Source organism: Pholis gunnellus (genome assembly GCF_910591455.1).
Source record: "Pholis gunnellus genome assembly, chromosome: 8".
NCBI lineage: Eukaryota > Metazoa > Chordata > Actinopteri > Perciformes > Pholidae > Pholis > Pholis gunnellus.
Window position 1 is genome coordinate 15,853,522 of NC_136534.1, and position 15,608 is coordinate 15,869,129.

Sequence of the window (15,608 nt, forward strand, 5' to 3'; positions counted from 1 at the left end):
GCCAAAGAGAACATCTGTTTGTACCATATTTAACGTGGTACTTCAACCGAAAAACCCAAACAGTAGAACGAATGTTAGACTGTAATATAATTCTTCTCATGTATGTAGAGGTGGAGCCTCAGGTAGCGCTCTCTCCCAAAACTAGCTGAAAACTGTCAACAGTGAACGGACAAACTGACCACAGAGCAGCAGAACAGTTCAGCTGCGGTTCAGCAGCTCCCCAGCAGAGGGCAGGAGCTCCTCTTTCATGAAGTGCTGAAGGTCCAACTCTGTGTCCTCCAGGTCGAGGCTCAGGAACGCCTCCACCAAAGACCTGCACCTGTCGGTCACACCCATAAAGAAACCCATCTGTTTCACACACACTGCTCTCTTGTGTTGGTTTGTCATTCTGTGTAGCTGGAGGTTAACGAACCGGTTCGCTTGCTCATCCGACGATGCTTTGTCGATACGCTTGATGAGCCTTCCCGTCCTGTACAGTTCAGAGACCTGATCAAACACACACACACACACACATACAGTTAGTCTATGCGAGCATGCTTCTACGTATCTGTGTGTGTGTTTACCTCCACTCCTCTCTGCACAAGGCTAGTTGGCAGGCCTGCCAGTGTAGCGATGTTGGCAGCATAGCTGGACTGGCAGATTCCTTCCTTCAGTTGGTACAGAAACACCAACTCATCCCCGTCCACTGCTGTCTCTAGAGTCTAACACAAACACACGCACACACACACTGATACATAACCACATACACAATAAAATAAACGTCTAATGAGGTAAAACAGTGTCTCATTAGCTAGTTGGTCATTTGGAAGTTTCCTGCAGCACATTAGTTTATTATCACTGAACACAATCACAAAATGCTTCAGGCTACACGTCATCATAATGCAAAAAGCTCAGCTGAGTATCTGTCAGTACCAGAAGAGACAGCAGGCCAGAGGAGGGCAGCAGGGCCAGCTGCAGCAAACTGTGGAAGTTAGTAGCCAACAGCACATGAGGAACATCCACTGGAGGTTTTCTCAGCCAATGAGACATCGAGGCAGCCAACAAAGAGAGTCCATCCACCTGAGGGGGAACAATAAACAGTTGTGTTTCTGAGCGAGGATGAAGCTCCTATAGGTCGAACTCGACAGTCTTAATACAGATTAAGCTCTTTACACAAACCCTTGATAGCCTGAGATTGAGTTGGAGCCACGAATAAACCAATTAACAGAACGTTCCTGCCTATTGTTCTCTGCATAAAAAGATTTTGTATTCTGATAGTGTGTACAGTAAAAAAGATCAAAATGTGGGGAAAGACAGAGGGGTGTGACATGCAAAAAAAAAATAAGCATGTCACCACGTACAGGCAAGGAAAGCTTTAGCTGCTTACATTTAAACACATGCACCAGAGTGTTACACTGTCTTACCTGTAAAGCTGTTGTTTTTATGTGCACTTTGGGGGTTTTGCATCAAGCATTTGTTTACACAGTACTAATAGTACTCAGATACAACAGAAACACAGTTCAGTTTGTGGCTTTAAAACACCAAATGTTAACTTTTGGGGATTTATCTTTTTCATGAATCTGTAATTAAAATGGCAATAACAGATTTTATTTGGCCACTTGGAGCAGTGAAAACAAGTTGTGGACACAGCATTGACATATTATCGCCTTTAAAGTTGACAGCAGTTACAGAGCTGCAGCATTATTATTATTAATTTGTTTCAAACCACCTGACGAATATAAAAGTCAGTGATTTAGGTCTGGTTTTGGTCTCTACCTGCTCCTGAGGGAAATATCGGACTCATGAGCTGATAAATGCTTCACTATCTTCACCAGCTTGTCTCTAACTGTGTCTGTCTGCTGATTGGTGCTGAGCAGTTGGTGCACAGCTGAAAACAGCAAATCAAAATATTGATTATAGCTGCTTTCAGTATTTGTTGTAAACAAGCTAAGACAGAACTAATTTAACCCACATTAGCAATTTTATTTTATTGTTTTCTTCGAGGCTCTGTCTCCCCACATCTGTATCTCCTTTTTAAGATAAATGAAATTGGTTTGGACCTCGTCCGTCCCTCTCCAGAGTAACCTTGCAGACAGTGATGGAGGACAGCGAGCATGATGTTACTCAGAGTCAACTCTAATGTCTCCTGGCATCCAGCAGGAAATATACCCCAGCTGCCAACAAGTATTTATGAACCAAAAGTTCCAAAATTGCATTACTCCTTTTGCGTGGAGATGGCGCACATTAATGCCTCAATATCTGCTGGCCTGAACAGCTGCTGCTGTTTTCTTGCTGATAGGTGGCACATGTTGGGCTGACCCGAAGGTCTGTTCGTGCTGCAGCTCTAACTTGGATAATACTGGATTGGTTTCAGGCGCCTCACAATAATGACACCGTGTGTCCTTGTTACGTGTATACATATGTACTTAATTCTCACTGTGTTAGTTCCCTTTCCAAATTCATCGATGAGAACCAAAGAGTTGCCAGTACTGCTGTTGAGAGCCTGGGCCATCTGGAGAATAGAGACACAATGTGTTATACTACATTTAGTTTTATTGTGTGTGTGTGTGTGTGTGTGTGTGTGTGATGGCTGTAGGCAGTAGCTGCTTTATAAAAATGTCTTGACAGGTGGAGAGTGGGAGTGGAGCTGGAGGACAGTAGCATTGGAAGTTCACATCTTTTATTTCCTCACCCACACACACTGACACACGCACACACACACAGCTTGTGTGCATAAATGTGTGTGTGTGTGTGTGTGGGTGTTAGGTACCTGGTTGAGATCTATCATGAAGGTGCTGAGGCCAACAGACACAGACTCTCTGCTCTGCATGCGGGTGAACATCCCGTCCACCAGACCGATCTCTGCCTCCTTTGCAGGCACGTCTGAGCCAATCAGAGCCATGAACACGATCAGACCCACCTGGCAAAGTCAAATGAGAACGAGTCAGGGGTTGGGTGAAAGGGGGGCTGTGGTGTGAACTTAAACAAGTGGGAGTGGAGTCACATCAGCCTACAAGTCAGAGCTCCTCCTAATGGAGTGTAAAATGAAGACGTTCTCATTAAGAAGCCTCATTGTCACGGTTAATTACGGCGCTCTAAATGGGTTTTCTGATTAATTTGTAAAGTACAGCTTCAAGGGTTCTTCTGATACCAGTAATTAATAAGTTAGATAGTTCAGAGAAGGGAAAATCTTGAACATCATGTCAGCTGAATGCTGAGGTTCCTATTATGTAGTGCAGCTATCGGCGCTGAAGAAACAGATGTTGAACGCAGATTACGTGTAATTATGCAGATTCTTTTGTATTCTCTACCACTTTTCCACACGTCACTGGTCTTTTGTTTATTAAAAACTCTCTATTAGTTTGGCATAGCAAAAGATAAGCAATAAAAAAAATATATATATATATTTGGCCACAAAACATCAAAAGACAAGTTAATTTCAGGCGGATAGGAAAACTGAAACATGTACAAACTGGGTCACATGTAGAAACATACATGCCAGCACAGTGTCACAGTTACACAAAAGGTAGAGCATATCACAGCAAGTGAAGACCAGAAGCAGTTCATCATGGGGCCTGTTACTGAGATGATCCAGTTGTGTATTGTTCTGACCGTCCCACCTGTTTGAGGTAGATGCTCTTGCCAGACGAGTTGGGCCCGGTGATGATCTTGACTCTGCCCTGCGACTCTGAGCTCTGGAAGGAGTTGGCCACAAACACAGGAGAGCACAGCTCTAACAGCGGGTGTCTAGAGAATCGCAGAATACAGACATCTATCAGTCCTGTAATGCAATGTCATCACAAATAAGAACTCCAGATTTCAGTGTGTATGTGTGTGTGTGTGTGTGTGTGATAAGCAATCAATGTGAGATTAGTTTACATGACATGATACTTCCCGTGGTACTTTCATGAAGTTTGACATTACATGAAGAATGATCATACCTGGATACTTGTTTCCATCTAGCGCGCGAGTGCCTACCTGCCCTGTGTAACTGTTATCTTTCTGTGGCTGGCTAGTTTGGGTGAGGTGTAGCCGTACTCTTGGGAGGCGGCGCTCATCGCCATCAGACAGTCCAGCTCGGCAGTGAGATCCAGAACCTGCAACAACACACACATTTAACACCCGGACGGACCTGAACAGAGAACGTTTGACCAATGAAAGAGCAGCAGGTGATCACAAACTTAAGAGTGTTGGTTGTACATGTACAAAAGAGACAGAAGCTGTGTGTTTAGTCAGGTTTTGGTGGGAAATGTGAGTATTTGGAACCTACTGACCATACAGATGAAGGACAAAGAAGTGTTGCAGGAGCAGTGCGATCATTTATTTTGTGTGTTTGTTGCACAGCCCCCGCGATCAGTTTGTATTCGGACACTCGTTGTTTAAAAAAGATGAATTGAATTGCTTAGTTGCAAAAACAGCTGCAACATTTTGACCACAGCTAGAATATTGTAAACACAATTATTCATCATCTGAACTTAATACTCATTCTGCCCACAAAAATAACAATAGAATCTGCAGTAGAAGCGCGGCCATCTGTCACGAGACGAACACTTGAAAATAACTCGTAATGGGATCAGGACCTGTTTCATAATCAACATGTTCAACACAACGCACGCAAGGAAAAGATGTTAGCTAATCCGAACAGACTCCACTTGCACACATTGACGACAATTACTTTCATGCACACGATCATTTCATCAGAGTCGTGTTTTAAACCTGGAAGTGCACACCGACCTTGTAGAGCGAGGCGCTCCTCTCGAGGATTGCGCTCTGCAACTGTGTCATCACTGCCGTCTCCATGTCTGAGAAACAGAAAGTGTAAGATCATGAAAGCCTTCAATGTCAGGTACACAGCTATCAGGTGAACGTTTTCTTCAGCAGGAAGGTAAAAGACCTCTAATGACGCAGTGCAAGTCTCCTAAGAGGTCGTCCAGTTCCTTGGTTCTCTGGCTGCGGTAGTGCAGACGGTCCTCTGACAGAAACTAGCCCACATGGACGCAAAGAAAACAGTATTACAGCACATTACAGGCGTTTGTGATTTTGAAGAACACAAACAAAACAATATGTTGACAAGATCATACACAAACCATAAAATCAAGCCCCTCTATCTCAAAATCCTCTTTCTCCACCATGCTGGGCAGGCGAGGGACAGAGAGCAGGAATCCAATCTGTGAGGAGAATTAAATAATGACATATTGACCCGAGTGCTTCCGCCACTTATACATTACACAATGTGGGCTCAACCCAGATGAGTAAATACAAATGTTAATGTTTGAAAGATCGCTGTGTCGACATGAAGCTCAGACCAGAGGGATGTAGATGACGCAGCAGGAGGGAATGTGAGCGTCCAGGTGTTCCAGCTCTCTTCTGGCTACATCTGTCAGGAAGTCAGACAACCCCATCATCCTTCTCTTCTCTGACAGAGGGAGGGAGCATGGGTAAACACGTTAAATCAACCACCACGCAGCCGTATCAACACAGGCTCAAAAACACACGGCGAGATTTGAATCAGGCCTTCTTAAACTGTTCCAGTTTTGAGTCCAGTACGGAGGCGCTTACTCTCATCGATTGCTGGGTCTACATTGGCTTTGATGGTGAAGCGGTTCTCAGCTATGCTGGTTTCAAAATCCACCTACAAATCAAAGATGGAGTCACAGTCATTAACACTGCAAAAACAATGGTGAACTACCGGCAACAAAAGCCAGGAGATTTCCCGGGTTTGCAGTCCTGTGTGATTTTGCGTGAATCTCACAACTCGGCTGATGAGGGAGGCAACGTGGTGGAGGTCATCAGAGAAGCCTTCACTGATATCCCGAAAGAGATGGATGGACTGAGGCAGGTGTCGCACCGTGTCCCTGATACACACCACATTGTACACCGTCTGACAAACACACACAAAGGCGACTTTTTTACACATTTATTCAACAGGCCCTGTCACACGGATATAAGGTGTGTGTGGTGAAACTGTTGCTCCAACCTTGTAGAGACTCTGCCAGTCGGACATTTTAGTGTGAGAGAGAGACATCCTGCGCAGAAGAGTCTAACACACACACACACACACACACACACAAGCACACACACACACAGACCTTCAGGCGGAGTCATCATTTCTTAGTTCACACAGCATGTAGAGGGATAAACGATCACAGATTTGGAGACAAAAAAAAAGAGATCATGAGTCGGAGTAGTTACTGGTATGTTACTGATGTTGCGTAGCGACGACTGCAGGGTGCTCAGGGCGTCGGAGTTCCGAGGTGACGTGAAGAAACGTATCACTTCCTGTCTCCTGTGTAACACGGCCAGGTCCTGTGTTGGTCGCAGAAACCACTGGCTGAAAGAGGAGAGGAACCCACTACCACTTATGGTGCTTTAAAGCAAATAGTACAACACTAGTATACGTTACATCTTTTGTCTGCCTCAGAGTTAACCAGATGATGTGTGTGTGCAAAACATAATGGTTGTAGTAGTGGTGGTGCTACTGTTACACAGCATGGTGGTGAAGTTTAGTTTAACTTAATACGGAGGACTTGCTAAAAGAAACAACATTCTTCTGTAATAAAAGACTTATTTTCACTTTTGATGAAGTAAAGGTTCCTTCATTATTATTGTTGTTGTGATAAATGACATCAAAACATTTAAAAAGATGTTTCTCACCGTAGCAGTTTGGAGCCAAACTTGCACCTGCAGCGGTTCAGTATCCCTACAACACACAACATGAACATGAATTTCTTGTAAACACCAACAGATAAGACAAAGAGAAAGAGAGTAATGATGTCCTGATTTGCCACTTTCAGGGCCGCATACCATAAAGACTGAGTCCTTCCTTTTCCCCAGAATGCAGCTTGTACACTGATGGGTGGAGTTCTGATTTGAAGATCTGCAGAACACTGAAACAAATACAAAGTACATGGTGATGAACAGCTGCACTGTAGGTTTTAGTTGTGGAGCAAGGAACAACAAATGAGACATTTAAGGGACATATGTCGGGTAAAGATAATCTTTGTAATAGAGAACAGTCTTACCTGTAGGTATCCGGGTCAATGCAAACAACACCTTTACTATATTGTGAAGAAACAACGCACATTTCAGAGAAGCATCATTTTCATTCACGAAAACATCTGCATCTCACAAGATGGTCATCTAGTAGATGGTACAGAGAAAATGTAATACTGTAAATGTACTATGAAACACAATGACACAAATGCACACCGCTAACACACTAAAATCTGTGTAACTAAATACAGAGTGGTAAAAAAAAACATTCCCTCATTGACAACACTCTTTCAAGGTCCCCATTACGTGTGTGTGTGTGTGTGTGTGTGTGTGTGTGTGCAAAGCTACATGTGTCTTACAGCGTGTAGGCGTTGAACTGTAGGATAGGAACTCCAACACTGCTGTCTTCCAGCTCCACTCCCACTCTCCTCCTGTCCAGACATTTCAGCAGAGCGCCCACTGCCCTCAGCTACCCCAACGGATGTACACACACACACACACACACACACACACAAATGATTTTGTGTTTTGAGTTTGTGATCGATGGACTGATGGATAGGATGACGTGTAGACAGCTGGCTCACCATCAGGTGGGAGTCGAAGGAGATACAGGAGGAGAGGTAGGACATTTTGTCTCTCTCTGAAATGGAGGCAGGAAGGAAAGGCAGATGGGCTGAAAGTAACCTCTGCTTACCGACCTCCAGACCTGCAAAATCGATCCGTTCATTGTGGGAAAAACATGCTAATTAAATGCAAAAACATAACTTCCTGCCTAAAATTGATGAGGGTATTGGATATTATAGGTGGCCGTCTGTTTACCAAAGTCCACATATGGATACGTAACGACCTCTGGTTTGTAGTCTGGGTTTGATCCTGGGATACAGCAGAGGCAAGTTTAAAAGAAAGAAATTCAAAAATATGTTGTGTGAAAGTTATTGCTAAAGTAGTGTTTTCACATGACATAACTGTGTCAGTGAAAGCCTTTTAAAGCTGTGTATAATATCTGTATCACTGTTCTCCCTTATCACACTATCTGGCTGCGGTATCAAGCATCACTAATCTCATTTCATTCCCTTGACCTAGAATATACTTGTCTCATATCGTGTCAAAACAACATTTTCTGTGTGTGATATTTCTCTGTCCCATGCTGAGATTCTCACGGCACTCACCAAGTTGTTGCAGGAAGCGTGTCATGCAGCGCTCCTGCTTTGCACTAGTAATTATGACCTGGGGACTGACCTCCTGGAGGACTAAGTAGAAAAGACAAGAGGTACGAGACACAAACAGGGTAGTAAGGCAAGCACAACTGTCAGTCTCTAGACATCAACATGATTTATGAGCTATTGAAAATACATGAAAACCATGAAGAGACTGAACTGGTGACAGGCTCTGTGTGTTGTTTACCTCTGGCCAGCAGGTGGAGGTCGTAGTTGTCAGGAGTGTCTCTCATAAAGTGTAAAGAGGAGTCCTTACTGTCATAGAAGCAGAGGCCCATCTGTCCATGCTGGGCTAAAACACTCAGTAAAACCTGGTAATACAAAAAATACAGGAGTGTGCATCTGACTGATGCGACTATATACTGCACTGCCAGTGTGACTGTGACATGTGAGTTTACTGTAGGTGAGTCTTCCTCCTCCTCTTCATCTCCATTTATGCCTGGTGGACCAAAGTTCAATCCTCCTCCTCCTCTCAGACTTTCCAGTTCTGCCATAACCAGTTCATTCTAGATATGAACAGTCAAATAAAACTAATGTTTTTATAGTTTATTTGACTTTATAAAAACCACAATCATTACACTGAACTTGCATGAAATCATTTTTTTTAGCTAGTTAGCAGACGAGGGTAATAAATCAACCAACAACGGTTAGCCGCCATTTAATGTTAGCTAGCAAGCTAACGTTAGCCGTTAGCTAACGTTAGCTTGAGCCGAGCTAGCCAACGTTAAATACCGTTAATAACAGACTAGTTATCTATTGAAAGCCGTTAACTAACATATAACAGTTACTTACAGGACGGGTCGGGACTATTTATAGTGACGTTGATGTTAAAGCGTAAGAATAGTTGGTAAAGTTGATAATAAGCTCTTCTGTGACAACGTTTGTGTCAGTTTTCCAGAGAGCAGCTCAGTTCCTTTGTGATGTTGCCACTCAGTAGTTATTTTATACTTCTAAAGTCTATACTGCTTCTCACCCTTTAAAGCCTGGATGTTGGGAAAAACATGATAACTACACTATAGTTAAAATGTTATTTATTTATTTTATTTGGCAGCTGCTGATCTAGCAGCCAGTAAATCTGAGTCATCTTTAATTTAACCACACAGATGCTCATTTAAAGATGCAACTGAATTTATGCAGTTTGTTATCATTGAGCAATACAGGTTCATTCTGAAATCAAATTCATTCATAGTTTTGTTTGGAGTAATTATTTATAATATAATTTATATATATATATACAATATTATATTATTTAGAATAAAAGAAGCAACCGTTTCATGTAATTTCAGGCATCATCAATGTGTTTTATGTTAGTTTAATAATTCAGTTTAATGTCAAGATTTAAATCAGAGATCTGAGGCTCTCTGACCTAAACGGGCCACACAATTTTTATTTCCTGTAATCTGGCCATTTTGTAACTTTGGTATAATCATGCCTCTCTTTTACTATTTATTATTATCAGTGTTAGGCTATTCTAACATTTCCTCCACAGTCAGTGAAAGCAGAAGCAGGTTCATATAGACCCCTGTGCAGCTAAAGGTTTTGGCCTTTTCTTCATTATAATATTTTTTGCCTTGTTACTGAATATGGTTTATGTTTTCCTTATTCACAAAAGAATTAAAACTGTAGAACAGTAATAATGACAACGTTAAATTCAACAGGGAGTAATTTATTATATACACAAAGAAACAAACAGAAAGAAAATTCCTCCCAGCTCACTGTTAATGCTTTGAAACCTCAGTGAAATGCATATTATGTAGTAATAAATAAGATAAATAATATATCCATTTGTATGGCTATAATATGTGTGTACATAATTTTTTCATATAAAAATCTATAAATTCTTGGTACACTTTTTGGTACACAAAAATGTTTCCTATTGTTTGCGCTTGCGCATGAATACGTGTACATTAATGAGTAAAAAGCAGGTAGTGCTGGAGACAAGGGGGTAGAGGCAGTTTGTCCATTTCAGTGTGCCTCTGTTGCCCTAAAATGTGTCGAATTGACAGTCCACATAGAGCCATCAAGGCAGGGGGATCACCTGGGAGGGAAAGAAAAAGTGTTTGTGTTTTAACGACTCAGATCTAACCAAAACAGATCTGTGTAAACACCTGATACTCACTCGTGGCGCCGTTCAGGTATCGTAGTCGTATGCTGGCTCCTCCTCTCACGCTGCTCACTGCTGGGAACAGCTCCACTCCACGAGGGAGGTCTTTGAAAGCAACATCAAGGAAGCTGCCATCAACAACATACCCCAGGGTCCCTGCGTCGGCGTCCAGGACCAACAGGATGCGCTCAGGGATGGGAAGAGCTGTCTGTGCCACCTTTGTGTGTGATGAAGTGGAAGACGGTGTCCTAAAATCCTCCACAGCCTCAGAGTGGCATCTCCTCCTTGTTCCTGGGTAAGGTCCCAGACTCTGCCCGGCATGCCAGAGCTGATTGGTCTTGAGTTCCCAGCCCCAGGACTGCGAGTCTCTGCCAATTAGCACGTTGTACCCCGAGGCCTGCAGAGGGCAGCTCTGCCTGGAAATGCCGATGACGGCGTGACTACCTCTGTCGTTGGGGCTCCACAGCAACTCCCAGACATGAAGCCCACTCTTCACCCCCGTGTCTGCCCTCACCCCGTCGCTGCTCAGCTCAACAGGTGAACGTGTCACTTCCTGTTTGCATGCCGACAGCAGGAAGTGAGGAGAGCGGTGCACTGAGCTCCAGTGTGAGCGACTGTCTCCTGGAGCAACCGGAAAAGAGTTCAAAATGACAGCAAGGCGAGAGGATGTCGGGACAGCCAGGGGAGGGAAAGCTGATGAAGAGGAGAGAGGGCTACTGTCTGCCCTGCTGCACAGCCAAACTGACAGTGAGACACCCATTGAGCCCAACACATAGGCAGAGTCACTGCCAAGTATCGTCAGAGAAGAACTGTGGAGAAGACAACAAGACACAACTTTATACACAGGGGGAAAACGTATTTACTCCCAGCTCCAGTCAGTTAACAGTTAATATAAAAGTACCCTACAAAAATATAACCTCGTAAATGAACCTAGTAAACAAGAAGTTTTACCTTTTATACCAAACAGAAAAGGGGTGCAACTAAAGATACTTTTCATGTTTGGTAAATCTATTTTTGATAAAGAAGTGTGGTGGAATAAAGGACAGAACACAGCAGGTACATTCAGTGGGAGAAGTATTCAAATATTTTACTTAAGTAAAAGTAGGATACACTAATTATTCCATTATAAGTATTCAAAACTGCAATTGAGTATGGAAGTGCTAAATTGACTTTAAGTACAACATTTAAAACACCCACTATTCAAGCAACATGATCTCTGTCAAAGTTATAATGTATTAAATTATTGGTTAATCATCACTGATGCATTGACATTTAACATTTTAACGTTAAGCAGCTATTTTATATACTGTTAGGGTTTTAATTTACTGTTTTTGCATTTGCTGTGTAAAACATTTAATATTCTTATTATAGGTTTTTAAAAATATATATTGGCCAAGCTGTCAGATAAATGCATTGGAGTTAAAAGGAACAATATTTCCCACTGAAGTGTAGTATATTTGGAGTATATGAAATTAAATCTTGTATCTAATTGTTTTCACTTTCCACCTCTGGCTGAGGTAGAGTAGAATAAAGTAGGATATACAAATATGGTGTATTACAATAGCGTGGAAGTGGAGCCAATAAATAAGTAGATTAGTAACAAACGTGCACACTTTAAAGGTGTCTTGGGTTATTTCACCTGTTGCAGCAGGTCATTCAAAACAATCAATCTTACCGGCTGTTTTGCTGCGTCCCTCTCTGTGCTCGTTGAACGCCGGCTGTTTGCAGACATCCTCTGTGTGTTTATAACGGGCTCTTATCAAGCATCTCCTGCGTCTTATCGCGGCTCGGTAACGTAACCGCGACCCACGTTCCGGTGTTTTAGTTGTGTTATTCGGGACGACCTCCGGGACGGGAACAGCACAGTCCATCACTTCTGATGACGCAAGACAAGAGCTGCAGTGATAAGGACGAGATATCTCATGACGTGTTTGTAAACTGAAAAGAAACCGCAGCGATAACGTTACGCATCCGCCGTGTTGTAATGGAGGAGATCACGAGCTGTTATCACATTTGTATCTATTGTTCCCCTGAAATTATCTTTTTTTAATTTCTTTTTTTTATCGCGTTCTGTAATGAATGTAAACGTAAATGGCGAAACACACGACGAGGATCAAACTCGGGCTTTTGATGAGCAAGAAGAGGAAAATGAAATAGAAGCCAAATCGACTCATTATTCCAGAGAGCGCAGGCGCATGAAGAGGAACGGCGAGAAGGGAGATTTAAACCCTGGACGCTGTCTTCGAGAAAACATGGACTTACTGGTCCAAAATGTCTTTGTCAAATTTAAATCTATAGATAAATAGCTGTAGTTGTAGTAGTTAGAATGCATATATTAATATGTATTTTTTTCTAGATTAATTGATAAATCGTGTAGGCTAATATTTTATTTGTGTGGTGTGGACCACTCGAAAAATGATGTTGGTACCTGAGAGAAAATTCAAAATACATGAAAACTGGTGAATGCTGCAAGTTCTCCTAAATCACTTCTACAAGATATATTTCGAAAGAATCTGTCTGTAAACTCTGCCTAAATGTATTCATTTGATCTCATTCATAAAGTATTTGACATGTATATATTGCCATTAACACATGCGTAAAACAATTGTGATTTATTAAATGTAGATATCTTCGAAATGGCTGGTTTACCAGTTCAAAATATATGCGGAAATGGCAGTACAAATGGTCAGGAACATTCATTTACGCAAGACTTGCTCTCCTCACGATTTATAGAAAAGGCCTGTTGTGAATTGGGTCGAGATGGTTTGTCATTTTTTTCAAAGTGGGCCCCCAGACAAAAAGTTTGGTAAAAACTGAATTACACAATAATGAAAAACACATGATTGCAAATTGCCCTTCCATATCTGTCACCCTAAAAACCAAAAGAGCTTCCACAAACCACATTACATGAACACAATAAGGACGGGAACTTGACTGAGCATTCAGAAAACCAGTCTCACCCCTGTAGTGTGACCTAGCAGAACCCATGCAGCATGTGTCAAGTACATTTTTGTTTCTTTTTTTGTTTTCTGATTCCTACCCACAATCCCTTTCCCTCTCTATATGTCGTGTGAGTACTAGTAAAGGTTAATGTGTCCAATCTGTTCAGCCTCGTTGAGGGCTACAGCCATGACTGAGGTCTGCATTGCCCACAAGCCTGACCTACTTTCATGCAAAATAAACATGAGGAAGGTAACTCATTTAATGATATGTCTACACAGAGATTGGATTTTATAAGGGTCCTCGTACAAATCTCCACAGGCCACTCTGACTTCAGGTGTCTGCTTTGTACCAGGGAGGCAGATGTCTTTGTCTTTGTACTTCTTTGAACGACAACCTCAACCCGATAAGAAAGATAAGGAAAAACATGTCAAAAGATAAATGCTTGTTGATTCTGCGTGAGGAATTTCATCAGCACACAGATAAACAAAGCTCCTGTAGTTGTAGCACTCATGCCAATCTTTTTTTCCTTGATTATATTTTGTATCAAATATCATTCCTTGTCTTCAATTGTCCATTTCATTACACCCTGTACAAAACCCTGTTTAATTCATTATCCAGTTTGGCTGTATTCTTACGACCTTTTAATGTGTTCTGTTCCACAAAGCATAAACAGTACTCCCTACTACCCGCTCCCTGTTTAGGGAATGTCGATTAAAGGAATTTCACAGCCAAAATTCAACCATTCGGTGATCTCCTCCTGGGACCCATAAATTAATAGTTATCAATATGACATATCGTTTAATTCTACAATACTCAGCGAACAGCGATGTCTCCAGAGCACACGGTTGGTGGTGTACTGTTGGTTAGGTTAGTTTCTACAGTAGCCTACATTAGCACTGACAATTAACATTAATGTTTGTTGTAATATTGAATTTACACAGATGCGTAAATTCAATATTGGTTTGACAGCCCTATGCTAGTGCTCCAGCAGTGGCACAACGACTTTCCTACACAGTTCACAGTTCCCTTTGAACTGAGTATTTTCACTCCCTGCGTTCTGGAATCTTACTTGACATGGCTGAATACCCTGTGCAGTCCACTTCAAAAGGGAACTACTAGGCGATCTTATGTTTATTTGACAGCAGCTGGCAGGCTGAGCCCCAGCAGGGGAGCAACAAAGAAAAGTAAACACACTTGTGCTGTTGCCTAAATGTCATGGACAGACAATGGTTAATGGTATTGAAGAGTAAGGACCACACTAGTGTCTTAACTGACTGAAGGGACATTTGCATGATCATTTGCATACTGTTTAATGTGTTGTAGCTAATTAGCTATACCTTACTGACTTTAGGTGAATTTCCCCGGTGGATGTTTGGCTCATTCAACAAACCGAGGTGCAGGACAAGACGTGGGTTCCTGCTTTAGGTAGGAAGGAGACTTTTGCAGTAAAGGTTGTTGTCCAGGGTCTGTGGAACTTGTGTAGCAGGCTGCTATCTGGTTGATAGTCGGTTTTTTTTTACCATCTTCTCTGCTTATGATATAATGATGATGATACTGCTTTCTGCAAGATTTAATTGGCTGCATGGAAACAAGGTCGCCATCTACGTAGAAAGATAGCTATTGGTCAAACGCAGAGATGGGCAAAAATACATCAACATGTATTTTGATACAAAATACAAAATGCCCCCAAATAAATGTATTACAACAAAATACAAAATACTGGTGCCAGAAAATGTAACAAAATACATGTATTTTGTATTTAAAATATAGGAAATACTGTTTTCTCGCAATTTGGTATAGCAGAGCATTCAGGTTTATATAATGTACACAAAGCTCTGGTGAACCCCACAAACAGGAAGAACAGTCACAGAATGTCAGTGTAACTAAGCAAAGCTATTAAAAGACAACAACTTGATTATGTATATATATATTTTTATTAATGGGACTTAACAGCCTATAAACTTTGGCTTTGTATCAACAAGAAAATATTCATCACATATGACATACAAGCTCCCAATCTCCCTCTTCCTATAGCTAGCTACTCAACTGATAAGTTAACTTGCTAAACACTGGCTATGCACTAGCCTAGACCGCATGCTAGCATCATTAGCATGTTGGCATCGATGGCTAGCTTGATATTATAACCATCACTATGAATATACAATAGGCTATGTAGCCAGACCCAGACATGAATTATACATCAAGCTAGTTGACATCTGTCACACTCAGATAAAATATTTACCTCGGCAGACAATCCGTTGAACTTGAAGATCTGAAGACTGAACTCGTGAACTGTTTTTTGATTCGTGGAGAAAGTATTTTGAGTATTTTAAATACAAAATTACTCCACTCTGAAGTATTTTGTTACAAAT

The 15,608-nt window shown here is 41.8% G+C and overlaps 2 protein-coding genes across 2 annotated transcripts; both read right to left on the reverse strand.

Annotated features, from left to right (window-relative positions):
• Positions 1-198: 198 nt before the first annotated feature.
• Positions 199-8,683, reverse strand: msh5 (mutS homolog 5; the record flags this gene model as incomplete). Its single annotated transcript, XM_079165469.1, has 24 exons — positions 199-486; positions 564-701; positions 913-1,059; positions 2,417-2,491; positions 2,750-2,899; positions 3,600-3,726; positions 3,958-4,076; positions 4,714-4,781; positions 4,874-4,961; positions 5,067-5,147; positions 5,286-5,395; positions 5,539-5,611; positions 5,732-5,860; positions 5,957-6,019; positions 6,172-6,310; positions 6,634-6,679; positions 6,784-6,866; positions 7,002-7,037; positions 7,332-7,441; positions 7,557-7,678; positions 7,792-7,845; positions 8,142-8,222; positions 8,377-8,500; positions 8,588-8,683. 24 exons carry the CDS (start codon positions 8,681-8,683, stop codon positions 199-201), a joined length of 2,547 nt encoding a protein of 848 aa, XP_079021595.1.
• A 1,413-nt stretch (positions 8,684-10,096) lies between these two features.
• LOC306700071 (SPRY domain-containing SOCS box protein 4) lies at positions 10,097-11,053 on the reverse strand (the record flags this gene model as incomplete). The annotated part of the gene is made up of 2 exons (XM_079164966.1): positions 10,097-10,227; positions 10,309-11,053. 2 exons carry the CDS (start codon positions 11,051-11,053, stop codon positions 10,097-10,099), a joined length of 876 nt encoding a protein of 291 aa, XP_079021092.1.
• Between the last annotated feature and the right edge of the window lie 4,555 nt (positions 11,054-15,608).